This window comes from Paramisgurnus dabryanus, chromosome 10 (genome assembly GCF_030506205.2).
Source record: "Paramisgurnus dabryanus chromosome 10, PD_genome_1.1, whole genome shotgun sequence".
NCBI lineage: Eukaryota > Metazoa > Chordata > Actinopteri > Cypriniformes > Cobitidae > Paramisgurnus > Paramisgurnus dabryanus.
The window spans coordinates 14875211-14893010 of record NC_133346.1 but is presented as its reverse complement, the minus strand read 5'-3'; the positions used below and the strand labels follow the sequence as shown (position 1 = coordinate 14893010).

The 17800-nt window shown below is 37.2% G+C and overlaps 1 protein-coding gene and 1 long non-coding RNA gene across 3 annotated transcripts; one reads left to right on the top strand and one right to left on the bottom strand.

The window, feature by feature from the left end:
* Nucleotides 1-1082: 1082 nt before the first annotated feature.
* LOC135779880 (C-type lectin domain family 4 member M-like) lies at nt 1083-3090 on the top strand. Of its 2 annotated transcripts, XM_065290782.1 has the most exons (5): nt 1083-1229; nt 1353-1634; nt 1755-1882; nt 2674-2783; nt 2894-3090. In XM_065290782.1, the coding sequence occupies exons 1-5, from the start codon at nt 1178-1180 to the stop codon at nt 3018-3020; spliced, it is 699 nt and encodes a 232-aa protein (XP_065146854.1). In that variant the 5' UTR covers nt 1083-1177; the 3' UTR covers nt 3021-3090. The 2 variants fall into 2 exon arrangements, with proteins under 2 accessions (XP_065146854.1, XP_065146855.1); XM_065290783.1 differs by lacking the exon at nt 1353-1634.
* Nucleotides 3091-9407: 6317 nt separating this feature from the next.
* LOC135779881 (uncharacterized) lies at nt 9408-10743 on the bottom strand. The gene is made up of 3 exons (XR_010544896.2): nt 10222-10743; nt 9993-10124; nt 9408-9918 (listed from the first exon to the last, which is right to left on the bottom strand). It is a non-coding gene; the product is annotated as an uncharacterized lncRNA (long non-coding RNA).
* Between the last annotated feature and the right edge of the window lie 7057 nt (nt 10744-17800).

Below are 17800 nucleotides of genomic sequence, written 5' to 3'. Positions count from 1 at the left end.
TTATGATTTCTTAAGAAGTTTTGCTTTAGATTTCATGATGAGAGATCAATCAATTACATCATATTTTATATTCATGGACCCTGCAAAACTGTAACTAAGGGTGCTTTCACACCTGCCTCATTTAGTTCGGTTGAATCATACCAGAGTTCTGCTCACTTGGTGCAGTTCGTTTGGGCAGGTAAAAATGCAGCAATCGAACTCTGGTGCACACCAAAAGCGGACGAAACAAGCGGACCGAGACCTCTTTGAAGAGGTGGTCTCGCTACGCTTTCAAACCAACTCTAGAGCGGTTCATTTGTGGTGAGAACACGATCCGAGATCGAACCGACCTAACTGCAAAAGTACTGTGCATTTTGAGCTAAACCAGCTGCCATAGTCATCGGATGAGGGAGTGTTTGTTCACAGTTTCTATTAGCAATATTGCCAGATGGCAGGTCGCGAACATACCTAGAGTTGCGAGGAGGTGCGGGAGGAGGCTCAGATATTTGGTGGCTTTGCCGTTTGTAGTGCATTAAAACGTTGTTTTCAAGTCGCATCCGCGCATTTAGTCTGGAAATAAACAGTTTGTCTAGAGTGCTGTTTACAAACTATGTATAACAACCACACAGCGTGCAGTCATCTGTCCATGGTGTCCGTTGTATTTTCCTCCTTGTTGTTTACTTCGGGGGTTCTGTTGGAATTTCGCGGACGTTGAATCTGACCAATTGAGAAGCAGTTTAGGAAATACTTTCACATGCATGTGGCCAATGAGTGATGTGGATGTTATCACATGACTGAATTTTTGTTCGTTTCAACTGGTGCGGACCAGAGCAATCAGTGTGGTGTGAAATGGAACCAAAATGGCTAAAAAAGCTACAACGTATAATTTGTTGCTTTTGGTCTGGACCAAATGAACCTAACTATAGGTGTGAAAACACCCTAAACAGCTATAAAGAGATCTTATATTCAAAGGTCACATGATATCACACACTGAACTCAGATCATTTTTTTTCTTTCTTAAAATTAGAGTAAAAGTTGAGCTGTCAACCTACTGTTTAAAAAACAACAACACAGGAAGAGCATTTACCATTACCATAGTTCAGGGTTTGACTGCAGCACTCTATGGTATTTCTGTAAGATCGGAAATCTCAGATAATTATAACAACTTGATCAGGACCGAGTCTCAGCGAATGATGAGATGACTGTAGAGATGAAAGATACAAACACACAACAACCACTGCAGCATACAGGTAATGACATTCTTTTCTGTGTTAAGCTATACACTGTCTATTTTTCCTGGAACTAATGAAGAAATTTTAGGAGAATTTGAAGAAATTAGGAGAGTAAAATATAGTATCTTGTGTCATCTTCAGGAAGTAAGCATGTGTTGAACATATTAGTAACAGTGTGTTTGGAGCTGCTGTGTGTTCTTCTACTGACTGCAGTCATAGTGGTGCGTGTCCTGATCTATACAAACAATCAGTGTCACATCGAGAGCAAAAATATCAGAGAAGAGAGAGACCAGCTACTAACCGAATATACCAACATCACAGAAGAGAGAGAACAGCTACTAACCAACAATACCAACCTAACTAAACAAAATGCAAAGTTAAGTCATGAGAACATAAATCTGTGGAAATGTTTTAATGAAAAAGGTAATCATGAACTACACTTAACTACACAAATGTTGTTCGATCTTCCTAAATATGTTTGTATCATTTTTGGTGAAGTGGAATGTGACGCTGATACTGTATTTGAACTGTCTGTGTTAATAGATGGTTGGAAATATTACCGGTTCAGTTACTACTACATTTCATCTGAGATGAAAAACTGGAATGAGAGCAGAAGATACTGTAGAGAGAGAGGAGCAGATCTGATCATCATTAACAACAAAGAGGAACAAGTGAGTGAAACACAGAAACCCATTTAGATCTGGTAGTAAGATTTACATTGTAAATCTATAATATAAAGTGACAGCTACCATTTGACCACATTCATATGTGTTTATGCAATTTGCTTTCACCCCTGTGATGTTGGGGTTAGAAGTTGAAATGCGTACAGATTTCCGTGAGATCAGGCTGGGGTGACTGAGTATATAGAGTCCTGGTGATGCCTTGAGGATCTCGAAATTATGCAATTTTTTTGCTGTTCCACAAGTACAGCATGCACTCAATGTACATGATTTGATTGGTTGTCGAGGAACGATGCAAAGCGCTGATTGGCTGTGAGGGAGAAGTAACTAATCGGATTGTAGAGAAGCAGAGTCATTTGAGTGTGTTGATTTCAGGAATCGCGACCGTGACCCAAAATATTTTGTATAGGCTACCAGAAAAAAAAACCTTCACAAATGTCTTACCAAAACAGAGCAAGTGAGAACAAAATTGTTTAAGCAACCTAAAATGCCGATGTTGTATTGTGTAAAAAAAAGCTTGCTTCGTGTTAATCTGCATTTCTCTACATATGAGAAACAGCTTATTTGCAATCCGATGATAAACACTAACACTGATGGTGTGAATGTAGCTACAGTGACTGTGGCTAACATTAAGTAAAATATTTGACATAATCAGGCATCCTTTTTCAATATCTGAACATTGTTTGAAGCACACTTTAATAAGCTAAGGGGTGTAAACAGGGCCATAACGTGTGTTAATGTGTGAGCGGATGTATTAATGTGCTACTCTTTCACCTTCTCAGGATTTTATTAAGAAGACAATGTCTAGTCCTGTGAGATTCTGGATTGGTTTGACTGACATTGAAGTTGAGGGCAGATGGAAATGGGTTGATGGCAGCACACTGACCACAAGGTGAGAAATCACTAAATTTACTGATTATTATGCAATAAATGATTGTCACAGTTAGTATCATATCACACAGAAAACAACACTGAAGATCTAATGATGATCTGTTGTTTCAGATTTTGGGTGACACCACAGCCTGATGGCAAAAGAAATGCGAACTGTGTTCTGTCCACTTCATCAGGATGGTTTGATTATCAATGTTCTTATTCAACAAAATGGATCTGTGAGAAGAACAAAATGTAAACGACTATTATATGCAATACATGTTTATTCAGGACATTTTAAACATCCCAAAGGGGTTTATATTGAAAGTTTCAACATCTAGCTTTTTTTCAATTTACAAATATTATAATGTAATGTAAGTGTATTATTAAATTCTTTGGTAATTAATTTACTTGTGTCACATTTGTCATTTTGTGCAATCATGTAAGTTGAAACCATTAATTACACAATTAAGTGTTTCTGGTATGAATATCCCAGCCTGATCTCACAAGAATTCGTAGATATGTTACAAGTTGGCAAATTTGTATGAATTTGTACGAAGTTACGCCCCATTCAGACAGCCAGCGACCAGCAGTAGCAGAGGGACGCAATCTCATTCATTTCAATGGAAATCTGGCGACTTCCGGCGGCACGGGCGAAAGTAACTGTATGGGCGAAAGTGACCATATGGGTGTGTCCAGCAACACGAGAAAGTTCTCATTGAAAGAGACGGGCGACACACAGCAATAACATCACTGGCTATCTAAATGGGGAGTCAGTCATGCAAATCATAAAAAAAACAATAAAAAAACTTCAGCCCTTACCCTGCCCCTAACCCCAACATCAAGGCAAATCGGTCAAAAATTAATTAATGTCGTCATACTAATTATTAGCCACCTCGTTAAAAATTTGCACATATGCTGTTTCAAAGTAGTAACTATGGTTATTCATGTTTATTTATGGTTATAACACAGAGTTCAGTTAACCTGAGTTAAAAAAGTGATGCTCACACTTCCTCATTCATGCATGCTGGAAAATTAAAGTAGCCATGCTAACATAAAAAAATAGACAGGGACAGGTCAAAGCCACTAGGGTTGATTCTCAAACAGCAAAACCTGACAGCACACATAAAGAGGAACTGTGCCAGACTACTGAGAGGCAAATTCTTGTCATGGTTTGAGATTTACACCTCACTTGTAAGAATGAAATTCCCTCTGCTAATTCCATTCATTGTGAGAGGAAAGCCAACAATTGCCTTTTCACACAAAAGATGAGATATTCTCGTACTTAAAAGGCGCAGCTTACTCTTTGTGAGAACAATCACATTAAAATTGATGGACATTGAAGTCGAATTGTTTGGACATTATATTGATTCATAGAACACTTTGTCAGATTAATTGGTGCGGATTTCACTTGAAATAATAGAGCTGGTAAAAGGAAGGATGCATTAGAGAACCATGAATAGTGAAGAGCCAATCACGAGAATGACACATATTTCTTATGGTAAATACTACAACTACACTGCCAGAAAAAAAAACGGTTCGGGTAGTACACTTTCAAAAAGTACACATTTGCACCTTAAGAGTTCATATTAGTACCTCAAAGGTACATGTGGGTACCCAATGTTTAAATATCTGTACCTAAATGGTACATAGTAAGACCTTTTGTAAAGGCTACAGCCCCTGTGACAGCTTGGGACCATTTTATGACCTTTTTCTTCTTTTTGCCCTAGAAAAAATTTGGATTGTCTTTATGGTCTTCTAACTTCATTATTTTTATCATACAGTACATGATAGATTCACATTGAGAATGTTAACATGCCAGGGGCTATGATATAATAATGCATTACTAGATATCTGGCAAGAGGAGCACCTTGGCCCAATAGCCTTGGCCCAATTATTTTATGCAAGAAATCAGGTCTGCAGTATTAAGAATACACTTCATAGTCTGAGATGGGCAGAGGACAAAAGAAACAGCACTCATGGATTATTGTGACTTCCTTTCCTAAGGATTCACGTGCACAGAAAGCGGAGCTTCTTTTTAGTTTCGGGAGGGCACCGTTTTCTTCGTTGCTATTTATCAGCCTGTCACCCGGCAGGGATCAAATTTTCCCTGAAGACACCGTGAAATTACACATACTTTCTCTGCTTCCCTCAAGACCTCTAGGATAAATATCACAGTTTAAGCCTCTGGAGCCAGCTGAGCTGTGTGGCAGATAAAAATTTGACCTCTTGGTTCGCCCTGTTTGTCCTGACGATTGAACTCTGTGAGAAACTCTGTGATCTGTCATTTCTAATGCACTAGTATACAATCCTTTCTGTCTTTAGGTCTTTTAATTTATAATAGTCTTTCTTTATGTGTTTAATAGAATAAAAATTATACATTATTTTATGTAAAATATATATAATAAAAAATATAAAATATTGTTCAAAGCATGAACTCACACTGTACTTTTAACTATCCGAGCCCAGGCGTGCTTTCTTCATTAGGATGCGATTGTTTTGAACAAAACAGGAAGTAAAGCGCTCTCTTTACACTGCAACCCATCGAAATGGTAATTCTGTGGGGGTTTTTCGGAGTCCCTCTGTGCACGATGACACACAGCCCCCTCACATGTCATTGTATTGCTTTGTTGGTCTGTCGCCTGTGCAGCTCGGACATTCACATAACCCTGCTGAGATGAAGGTGAGTGGTCGCGCAATTGACGTCTCTCCTTTTGAATCGCACTCAGGTGCGATTGCGCTCACACTATAACCTTTTTGCGCCCCAGCCCAAGTGAACAACGCCTGAGCCCACCTCTCCAAGTAGGCCAGGGCGCAAATTACCAAATGGTTTGGATAGTGTGAGTGTGCCCTTATTCTACAATCTGTTCACAAATTTGTGAACACTTTAGTACACCTTAAATCCCATATTGCAAGGATCCTCGGCTCCTCCCCATCTTTTAGTCTGCTTTATTTTGAGTTTTTTTCATGTTCTTTTTAATTCAGCAGCCATGGCACAAAGCGAGTGAAACTAAAGTCAAAGTGCAAGGCGTGCACATTAACTATCCATAGGCGTAGTTTGACATTCGAGCTTGCAGGGGCAGACTGGTCTTTCAGTGTCACATCCCTGTCTGTCGCTGCGTCCAAAACCGCCTTCTTTCATGTGCTTTCGCCTACTATATAGTATGGAAGTAGGCGGTTTCGGACACAGCGTGTATCTTCCCTGTTCCCTCTTGTTCCTGTTTTGCTCCGCGCCTTGTTAGTCAACTTGGACACTTGGAAACCGCACCCACACCTTGTTAGTTTCCATAGCAATGAATTAGCTCTCTGCTATACTATTTATCTGTGAATTTATAGCCCATCATTTTAAATACCAAAATCATGCAGGAAAGTGTGGGCTTCTTCTGCACTCCCACCTGACCAGGTCAATAACAAGCAGTATTGACTGTTTATGCCAACTATTTTTTGGGGGGTATTTGTTATTTGTTTTGAATACATTATCCGTGCCTTTCAGAATAATGTATTCTGCTTTGGGCACATTCCTAATTTTAATTTGTGATAGAAAGATTTCAGTAAACAAAACCTTCAACATTTGCTTTGGACATATGGTGTAATTGTCAAATAAGTCTCTTCTCAACGCTGGTGACATAAAATTTAGGGCGGATGCAATAAATGCACCATTTAAAAAATGCTGCCTGTCTCTTTAACTCCTCCTCGTCTGGCCTTATCGGTCTGTTTTCAGAACGGGTTGGACATTATCGCAAGTCAGCATTACTATCAAACAGAATTACACACCTAGATAAAGTTAGCTGAGAGTGGGAATATTTCCATATTTATTAGCTTCTAATCTCATTCCTTCATTTGGATCGCTCATTCCCGACAGAGGGCCAGACGCTGTCTCAGCCTTGTCTATGCAAAAAGCCCTAATCAAAAAATAATTTCTGTCTCCTGCAAAAAAACACACACCCAAGCCTTTTATTACTTTTTTTGTAGGGGGTGTCAAATAAAGCTGTGTGGTGCATATTTTACAGCAGAAAACAATACCCGCATTCAAAAGCAAATGGAGTTGCTAATACAGAGCGTATCTCGATGCTTCATCACAATATTTGATTTCTTTCTTGAAACAGTTTCAGCTTGAGATCACAGCTGGGGTTTCTGCAAATCCTCTGATGCGGGGAAAAGTTTGAGAGTTTGCCTTCAGGCTCATCGAGGCACGATGGGTGCTTGCGTTGTAACTGTGTATCCGTCTGTGTTATATTTAGATCCGACCACTGGGTCTCACCCGAGCGGCAGCCATTATCAGGCATCTTTGAGACCGCCTGGGACCCAATTAGTTTGCAAACTATCCGATGACGAAAAGACTTTGCTTGCTTCTGTTCTTCTTTGTGTGCTTGCTATGGAAAGATTTAATAAGAGGCCAAGCAAATCTGGAATCTCTCCACCTCTTAACCTCTCTATTAGATTTTTGCATCCGCCTTTGAATAAGTGCTCCATCTGAGGTCACTTTGGGTACATTCTGCCTTTTATTGCAGGACATTATTGAGGATGATACGTTTTCATTGAGAGGATAATAACTTTGTCAATTATCTGTTAAAAGCCAGTCTTTCATTCGGGTAAAAATAAAGTAGTTCAATTGATCACAGCTATTCACATCAATATTTAATGTTTTCCCTTACTCAATTGTGTTAGCAACACAAAGGTCACGGGGTTCGATCCCCAGGGAATACACATACTGTCATACTTAAATGACAATGCACTGTCTGCCAAATGTGTCTGCCAAATGCTTACATGTAAATGTTATATTAAAGGGATAGTTCAGATTTATAAACAAAAATAACTAGCTTCCGGTAACACTGCCATCTAGTCGCGTCCGCATTCAAGATGAGAGCGTACGCAGTTTACGGAGGGTTCTGTGCTGCTGCTCTGTGCCCCCGCCCTCCGAATCTGTCATACGTCACTACGAAAAGTGTGTACACAACGCTAATACTCTCTCCTAAATACAGAGGAGTCGTAGATGGCAGCCTTAAGAGAAGCAAGGTATTTTTTTGTTTATGGATATGGATATTTCTACAACAAAATGGCACGGATTACCCTCAGAAGGCATTTATTTATCATCATGGAGCCGTTTGGATTTCTTTTGTGAAGGATGGATGCACATTTTTTGGACTTGAAGGATGTGGACCCTGTAACTTACATTTGATTAATTGAAAGATCTAAAACATTTTCTAAAATAACAGAAAATGTGTTCATCTTAAAGAGCACCAATTATGCTAATAAATTGGCACGTTAGCACGTTATTGCAATATCCCATAGTACATACATGTTATTAAAACTTGAACTAATGCATTGTGAGTCTTATAAATTGCTTACATACCTCACCGATTTCCCACTGTCTGGAAAACGCTCGGTTTAGTTCCTGTCTCCGCCTCCCAAAATGTCTAGTGTAATCGGATTGGTCAGATGACTACTCAACTGTTATTGGTCAACTGGGTTCGGCGTGTGTTTGAAAGGTTACGCCCCTGACTACGCGTGGGTTGACACAGATTCTGACTGAGAGTCACAGCCTCAGAGGCAACGTAAACAAGCGTTATATTTCTCTATAAACGATGGTGTCTGTACTGCCTTACCACTTCAAGCTCGATCCAGAGAGTTCAGTAGGCCGTTACGATATAAACGATCTCCGTCAATGAATGCGATTGGATTTAACTTTTTTAGGTGTCCTTAGCTCTGCCAGAATGCTAAACGAAGACGAAAATGTGTTGCAAAGACATCCAAAAGGTAATTATAACGTACTACATTACTATATGGAAACACCAAATGTAGCACATAGAAAGTATTTGTTGAAATGATTATAAAACTATTTCACTTGTTAACATTATTTTACTATAGTAAAATTTTTATAATAGACTGCTTACATACTATATTACTGTGCAAACTATATGGAAACACCAAATGTAACACATAGAAAGTATTTGTTGAAATGATTATAAAACGATTTCACTTGGTAATTTCTACATTATTTTACTCTAGTAAAATTTATTATAAAAGACTGCTTACATACTCTATTACTGTGCAAACTATATGGAAACACCAAATGTAGCACATATAAAGTATTTGTTGAAATGATTATAAAACGATTTCACTTGGTAATTTCTACATTATTTTACTATAGTAAACTTTATTATAAAAGACTGTTACATACTCTATTACTGTGCAAACTATATGGAAACACAAAATGTAGCACAAAGAAAGTATTAATTGAAATGAATGTTAGTTCTACATTATTTTACTATGGTAAACTTTATTATGAAAGACTGTGCTATGTTTTTACTTATTAGGTTTTAAGGAGAATGCAACATGTTCCAGGGCCTCTCACCTGCGTGATTCATCATCCAGGTTTTGCACAAATTGTCTAAATCCCTACACACAGAACATTTATTGTACCGACTATAAGCCTTTGAGGTGCAGGACTACAGTAAGTTTTATTACATTTTTAAACCAATAACACTAAAGTATCATTATAGTTACAAAGTACCCAAAAGAACAAAAGATGTAACTTTAAAGAAAATATAGTAGTCAGTCAAAAGTTTATTTATTACAAATATATATTTAAATGTTAAACAATATACAAATAAACATACTTTAGTAACCATATTGTGCTCTTTCAAAAATTGTTCAATTCACTTCTTACAGCTATCTATTCAGATAAATGGCATATCAAAGCTTTGTCAGCTGATGCTATCTAAGATGACACTTTAGGGTTATCATCCTGTCGTGTGTTGTTCTCCAGATATGCTTGGAGCTTCCTGATCGGAATGTTGGCTTCCGACGACCCCTGCACTGAAGATGGCATGCAATCACGTCCTCCTTTGAAGGTCTCTCAAACTGTGATGCCAGGTCCATTGGAATCGGGGTTTCCTTCAGCTTATCTTCAAATACCTCATCAAACACAAGCCTGATCACATCATCCACATAATATTGCAGTCAATAAATCTTTTGTTTTGATAATTTATTTCCCTGCTTCATACATTAAGTTTTTAATTATGAATGTATTTGAAATAAAACATTACTGCTTACGGTATGTCATTTGTGTGTTTTGGGAACATAGCCTTGTACTTTCCCTCTCCTGCTTTTGTTACGGCTTGGTGACATTGTAATGGATGGCTGCAAGGTACAACCTGTAAAAATATAACCTAATATAAGTAAATACTACCGTACTTTATTTAACACAGTTACTAAAATGCTTAAATACCTGCACAGCATTCCAATAAATGGGAAAGTCAATTTTTTTGCTGCAAATCTGAAATCTCAGGCTACGGACGGCAAAGGCATCCACTGATGATGGTGATGGAAACATTGTGAAACGATGCTACTGCCTGGGTTCCTATGATTATGCAGAGAAAAAAACTTTGTCATCATCAGTTATACATTTAAGACTGGTAGTGGTTTCACTAGCTAAATACATCATATGTGTTACACACCTTTGCTCCTCATATGCCAGTCTGACTCCTTGTACTGTGTGTTATGATGTTGCATGTTTGCATACAGTGTAGAAGGATGTGTCCAGCTGCGAATCTAGGATATAGACAAATAAAACAAACATGTATTCAGTCAAAAAGACATATTATAACAATAGAGTACAACGACTATAAATCGTTAGACTATTCATTAAAACGTAAATGTATTACATATTACATGGCCCAACATTAGCAACACACATTACGTGTTTACTTCGTTTCAAAATCTAAGAAAGCTTCAAGTAAATACAACAGTAAAATACATATAACTTTAAACAAATCATCTGTACTTAGAGTTTCTTGACTTGAGTTTGATCATGAGAACAAACTTTACCGGTAACAGTTTAGCTGGAACAGCTTAGCAAGTTTGTAAACACGTCTAAATAAACATCGATAAAAACGATAGTCTGCATAATTCAACATACACGTGTGTAAATATGGTACGTTGTTTATGAAATACATTATTACAACACAACACAATTAGCTTGCAAGCTTAGCTCTACACGCACATTATGTTAATCTCCGGTTACCGGTAACGTAACTTACAGTAAAGGCAAATAATAAACATGAATACTTACAGCCTGTGATCCAGAAGTGCACGGTAATCCAACTTTCAGGAGGAGACGTCGCGCAGCTTCGGTTCATGAGAAGCAGTTATTGTGAAAACTCCGTGAACAACTTCTGACTGGATTTTTCCAGAACCGTATTAAACATGATGTCCTCTGTGTAAGTCCATAAAGTGCTATTTTGCCCTTGCATCTAAAGAGACAGCGTCTACTCGAGAGATTTAATCGCTTAAACAATGAAATAAGAGTTTGCAAACAGAGTCAATGCAGGGACTCCCAACCTCCGCCATTTTAGCTCTCTTCTGACTCAGCGCTCTCCACCCTCGTCTTTGAGGGCGTACCCAAGCAAAGCAGAGAGGGCTGAACTATGATAATGTTGGTCTTATCTACGTCACCAATCCCAGGAAGTAAACTGTTGCCTACAATCCGAGTGTTTTTTGTAGTCCTCGAACGTTACAGACGATAACTCGCGTCATCGTTTTCTTTGAGGTATGTACTTTTTGAATATCGTTAGCATGTACTAATACAAACTTACACACAAAAGGATGTTTAAAAACGTGTATCTCATAATAGGTGCTCTTTAAAAATGATGTACATATGCATCTCGGACAGCTTGGGGGTGAGTAAATCATGGGTTTAATATCATTTTAGCTCGAACTATCCCTTTAAATGAAAAATCTACAGTTGATACAAAGACAATTTTGTTCACATACTTTAAGCTTGGAACTGTGTCTGTACAGTAGAACCTAGTATCTGATTTATTCTAATGTGTTCCTGCATTAAATTAAATGCATCTCTAATGCCGCCTTCACATGCTTATATCGTAAATACAACATACACACACTGTAAAAAATCCAATTAATGAAATGTTGGATGGGCAAAAATATATAAGTTAAACCATTTTTTTTGTTTGAGCTAGTTGAGAAGACATATTATTTTAAGTCTAGATAAATCTGTGTTTAAAACATTAAATGAATGGTTGTTTTCAAATCCAGTCAACATTCAGAATGGCTAGTGTTGACTGAACTAATTAAGACAAATCAGGTAAATATGTGGACTTATGACAGCTATGTTTCCTGACAAAATGCTCATAATATTACTGTTATTTGGTCACAAAATGTAATTGTAAGAGTTGTTCAGGCGTGAATGTATGTGCTTAAAGTTTAAATATGCGGTCGGTTCATAAAGATAGCGTCTATTTAAAAGTGTGCTCGGACACTTTCGGACGGAGATTAGCTCCATATGAGCTCCAGAAAATCACCGGCTCTTAAGCGCTAACACCCCGCCCAGCGCAACCTCGCCTCGGCAAGCGCATCAGAAATCGACTGCTGGCTCTGATATCTCTGTGGCGTTTAAACGTGATTTAATTCATTTAAATTTCTCATACTTAACAATGAAAGGGTTATGTTTTAAATCATATTTTAGGATTGCACTTAATTGATATCGCTGTTGAGTGATGTTTCATATCTTTTACATTTGTTATAACCGGACAGCATGCGAATTTGAACTTCAGAGCTGAAGGAGCGGATGGAGAAATAGTTCCAATATCATAACAATCTTAAATAAAACTTCTAAATATACCCGTGTGTGTACCCGTGTGCGCGCCTCCGTGCGCGCGTCCCGCTCGCGCGCGTTTGTGTATGTACAGTATGTGCGTGAGTTTTTAATTTAAAATGTCTTAACTCAGAAGGATCTGGATCACAGGTCATTTCATCTGAGATCAATCCGCACGCAACAGCTGGAATCACTTACTGATTCACAGGACACAAGTCATCAGCCGTTTCCTCAAGTTCACGTCAGGTAAGTGGTTGTAATTAAATGTTAATTTTAGAATATATTAATCGGCAAAGACGCAAATACTCGACGTTTTTGTAATGATATTTTTGTAAAGATATATTTAAAAGTGTGTTATGTTATGTGTCCGAAGTAAAGTGGAGCTATTTTAGTAAAGATAGCCTGGATATAGGTGGTTTACCGGACAGGGTTTAGAGGTCTTTATTATAATTGGGACATTTTTACAAACAAACCTTATAAAATACAATACTGGCTTGCATTTTGAGACAAAACAATAGTACGTTACTCATATGTTAAGTGATGTCAGTTATTTTAGTCAGTGATAAGCCCTGTCCGAGAAAACCGCCCAATAGTGTTTAATTATGTGTGATGTCTGAGGGAAATTTGGCCTAACGTTATTTTAGGGAATAAAGTATTTCACAATCAAGCTTTATTATATTAAACATGTTATTTATGTATGTGTGTGTGTTTATATTCCTCTGTTTATCAAACCAGAGCGGTTATCATGTGGAGAGGCAGACCAGAGGGCTGAAGAAAGTCTCCTAAATGGCCCTGGAGATGTGCTGACTTTGGAGTGCTTTTGGACTGTTTTATGCCTTCTATAGAGAAGACTTAATTCTGTATGTTCAGTCTGTATGATAAGTGAATAAAAAGCTTTTGTTTTCATGTGACTGAAGTTAATTATTTTGTTAACAACACCAGCATAAATTATTTGATAAATAATTTTAAAATGTTATAAAAAAATCCCAAATAATAAATATTAATTGAAGTAACACATAAAACATTGAGTGAATACTTAAATTTTAATTGACAGAGTATTTGCTGTAAGTTTTTAAAGATTAAACTGATTAAAAAATTTTAGTTGAATGAACTATAAAGCTAATTGAGCCAACATACTTTTTTATATTTGAGTCAAGTTTGGGCCAACTAAAAAACATCAATCCAGGTAACACTTTGGAGACAGAAATTGAGTGAACGTAAAATTTCTGTGGAACTAGTTACTAAAAAATAATTCGTTGAGCTAACAATTTATTTTTTACAGTGCAGGTGAAAATTGCTCATGAACACCATCTGATGTTGTGTTTACATCTAGGAAATTCAAAAATATTTTTCATACTCAAATTCCCGAGATGGACATGTCTCAAACTTAAATAATATGATGGGGAAAGGATTTTTGCAGGTGCAAGTATGCTTAATTTTGATCTGCATTAGCTTCATTGTCTCATCTTGTTGTTAAAGTAGTAAATATCGTGTTAAAATAAAATTTTCCCAATATACACACACGTATACCTTGCATACTCCATTCTTTCCAACAACAAAGCACATGAACACAACAAAGTCGTAATTACAACTTCAGAAGTAGGAATTATCACATTTCCGATAGCACGTGAAGGCAGCATTACTACCAGTGGAGGCTCATTACTGCTCATCCGAGGGGCGCAAATTCAAAGTAAGTGTTCGGAGTGTCATGTGTTGCTTGCGTTTTCAAAATATGTGTTTGTTGCATCATGTGAACCATGTGCATCACATGTTTTGTCAAAATAAGTGCCTGCTGCACACGCGTCAAAACCGTTTATGATAAATGAGAAGCTCACATTTACAAAATACATGCAAGACACTCCCTTAACACTAAACTCTGATTACGCATGAGATTATGCGAGTATCTGGCAAACGCCAGGGTCTCTTTTATCATAAACCCTTTAGATGCGTCTGCAGCAGGCAATTAGTTTGACAAGACACGTGATGCACATAGGTTCACTCGACGCGCCGAACACAGTTTGAAATTACGAACCACACACATGATGGGCTACATACATGTTGTGACGAACTTTTGCATCGAGCACCCTCGAAAAAGAAGTCACCAGCCACCATAATTACTACAACATGAGGCATGAATTGGTGTTTTTTTAACAAACCAATGTGTTAATGGACAGCCCTAGAAAATACAAAACTTGTAAAATATTTGCTTATAAATCTGTATTAGCGTTTTGATCATTTGTGTTTGTTTTTCTTAAGCAAGCACCATCCATGTGTGTAATTTTTGCTGACGGCTATATAAACATTTATATGAACAATGTTTGATATACTGTAAACAACATTTAATACAAACGTTGATATGTATAACACGTTTACATTTCATCAAAGAGTCACTGCGACTGTCACTATTATACACCTTACAGATGAGTCACGGCGTTTCATTTTCTTTGGTATCTAGACGGTCCCTTCCTCCGTGACACCTTCGCAGACCCTGTAGCTTGCACGCAGCATGTAAAGCAGTTTTTGATTTTGCAGACTTGGCTATGTGACTTTATCCTCAAGACCTTCTCTAGGACAACGTTTGCTCAAACATATTTTGAAGCACAAAAGGCCCATGGGATGGCTCGGCATCACACCATCTGTGAAACTAAACACGGCAGTTTTGTGCGAACGAACCTGTTACAGGTGACTTTGATGCTTTTATGAATGAGCCTGGACGAAGCTGCTTCCATTTGTGGTGTAGTTAGCTTATCAACACTGTGATCTGATCATGATATCACTTCTTCTTCACATCGCATTCATTGACATTTACGTCATTGCCACAATAAAAAGTAGACAGACAGTGAGAGACAGAGAGAAAGTCTTGGCGTTTTCGTGCACTCAGTTTGAGATGATGACCCTGCGGCACAGAGGGCATCGAGCACAGATGGTTCTTCTCTTTGGCTGGCCATTCGTCCTGAGGACGGCCGCAGGTCGGGTCCGGTGTTGGCGGGGCCCATATGGCTGCGAGGGCACCCTGCTCTGCCTCTCCCTTTTGCCCTTTCTGTACCCTCAACACCACCTTCCACCTTATGGAGCTTTTTCCTCACTCGCTCTGGCACGAGGATCAATAACCCTACTCTGAGTACATTTCAGCCCAAGACAATACTTTTTAAGACTTTTTAATTACACGGAAGATACGCTCATGCAAAAAAATAAGACACATTGACACGCGTCAGAAAAGTATTTCTATATATTTTACAGTTCACTAACACCATATCCAAAGTTTCATCTAAGAGATGTCTATTAGAGTGCTGTGAGCATGACAGAGGTTTTATTCATCTTTGTTAACATTATTCTTGCTTATGAACACCAACGCTCTTAATTGCATCTCTCGTCTCATTTCTGATGTCTGTCTCTCGGTGAAGCATGAGAAACACCTCCACACTCTGTGGGTTTACAGAACTGAGAAAAAATATTTCGCTTTCAATATTTTTTTACAATGGAGGGCTGCGTTTGGTTCATGGCAGCAGATGTGACAAGTGGGATGCAAGCAGCGATGCGATCAGCAGTGAAACGGTTGCTGTAAATTTCACAGAACAGATGCTGTATATACACATATGCTATATTTACATATAAACATAAATATCTAAGGAAATTACTTATATATTATTTACTTTTATTTAATATATTACTATAATCTGACATATTTCTAACATTTCCCTAAAATGTATAATGCTTAATGTTTATGCAGCAGGAAATGTTTAAGAAGCATTACATTTATGCATTACTTACAGTGGCAAGAAAAGATATGTGAACCTACTGTATAGGAATAAACTGTGATTTGCCATAAAATGTGATTTGATCCTCATCAACTGTAGATCGAACACAATGTGCATAGGCTGAAAACACATAAATAATTCTACACTCAAAAAATGAAATGTTGGATTTAACTAAAATATTTTGTCAACAGGTTTCACACGATTTGTCAACAAACAATAATTTAGTTTATTTTATAAAAGAAGTTTAAGTAACAGACCTTAGTAGGGTAAACAAACAACAGTTGAGTTAATTGTACATGAAAAATGTAATTAATGATGACAAAAATGTGAGTAATGCCATTTTATAAACTCTACCCCCTGTAAAAATAAGTTTTTAATCATTGTTATCATTGTATAATGTAAAAGGCAAATTTGCAAGAAAATATGTCCTCTGCTGTTATTATTTTTAAACCTTTTATGGCATGTATGCCTCCAAACATGTTAAGTATAATGAACATGATACTTAAATATTTTTAAATATGTGTAGGAATAGTGGGTTAAGCAAACTAATTGTATAGAAGTATTAGGCTTTCAAAAAAGTCAAAAGAAAATGGGGGCCTTGTGCCCCAGTAGAGCTTTATGTCTAACAACGCCCCTGCTAAGTCCCTTAATTCTAATTTTATGTAAAATTTCACTTTTTTAGTGACAGACCTGCAGTACAGAAGGTTCAGTTAAGCCTTAAAATTCTTTATTAAGTTTTATGTAAAACAAAAAAGTTAATGAAATTGTTAATATTATGAAATTAATCTGAAATTTAAATAACTGTTTAATTTTTTTAATTTGCTAAAAAAGAACAATTGTGATGTGTATCAAACCCAGCATCGAGATACAGATCGAACCGTATGCTTAGTGTATCGTTACACCCCTAGTTGCACATGATTAAATTCATTTTTTTTATTAATAAATTAAATACATTAAAATTAATTTCATTTTAAGAAAACTTGAATCAACTTTATTTTAAAAAGAAATAATTTATTTAGAAAATTTTATTCAATAATGTGCAACCAGAGATTTTTTTCAGTGTATTTTATTTATCTCTTAATTTTACGCAACAATGTTATGTTTGCTGAACAAATCATTTTTAAGTAAAGCTGACAAGACACACTTTTTTTGTTGAATGAAATTAAGCTTACATTGTTAAATTGATTTTTTATGTAATCACAGGATGAAAAGATTAAGTCAAATTTGCCTGAAGTTTGCAAAAGAGCACCTTTGCAAACCCCAGTGCTACTGGGAACAAAAGTTAAACTGTTCAGGAAAAATGCTATGGCACAAAAAAGGACACAGTTTACCAACAGCAAGCATCATTCCAAAAGAGGGTTGAGGAAACATCATGATTTAGGCATGCTTTTCTGCCTCGGGGCCTGGACCACTTGCCATCATCGAGGGGAAAATGAATTCCCAAGTTTAACAAAATATCCTAAAGGATAATGTCAGGATGGCTGTCCACCAGTTGGAGCTCAGTAGAAGTTGGTAGATGCAGCAGGACAATGACCTTAAGCATTCAAGTAAATCCACCACAGACCGGCTTAAGAAAAACACTGTGACTGTGTTTATAATAACTACACAGTTATATAAAAAAGTTTATAAATCGTAAATGTAAAACATGTATTTTAGGTATGGATA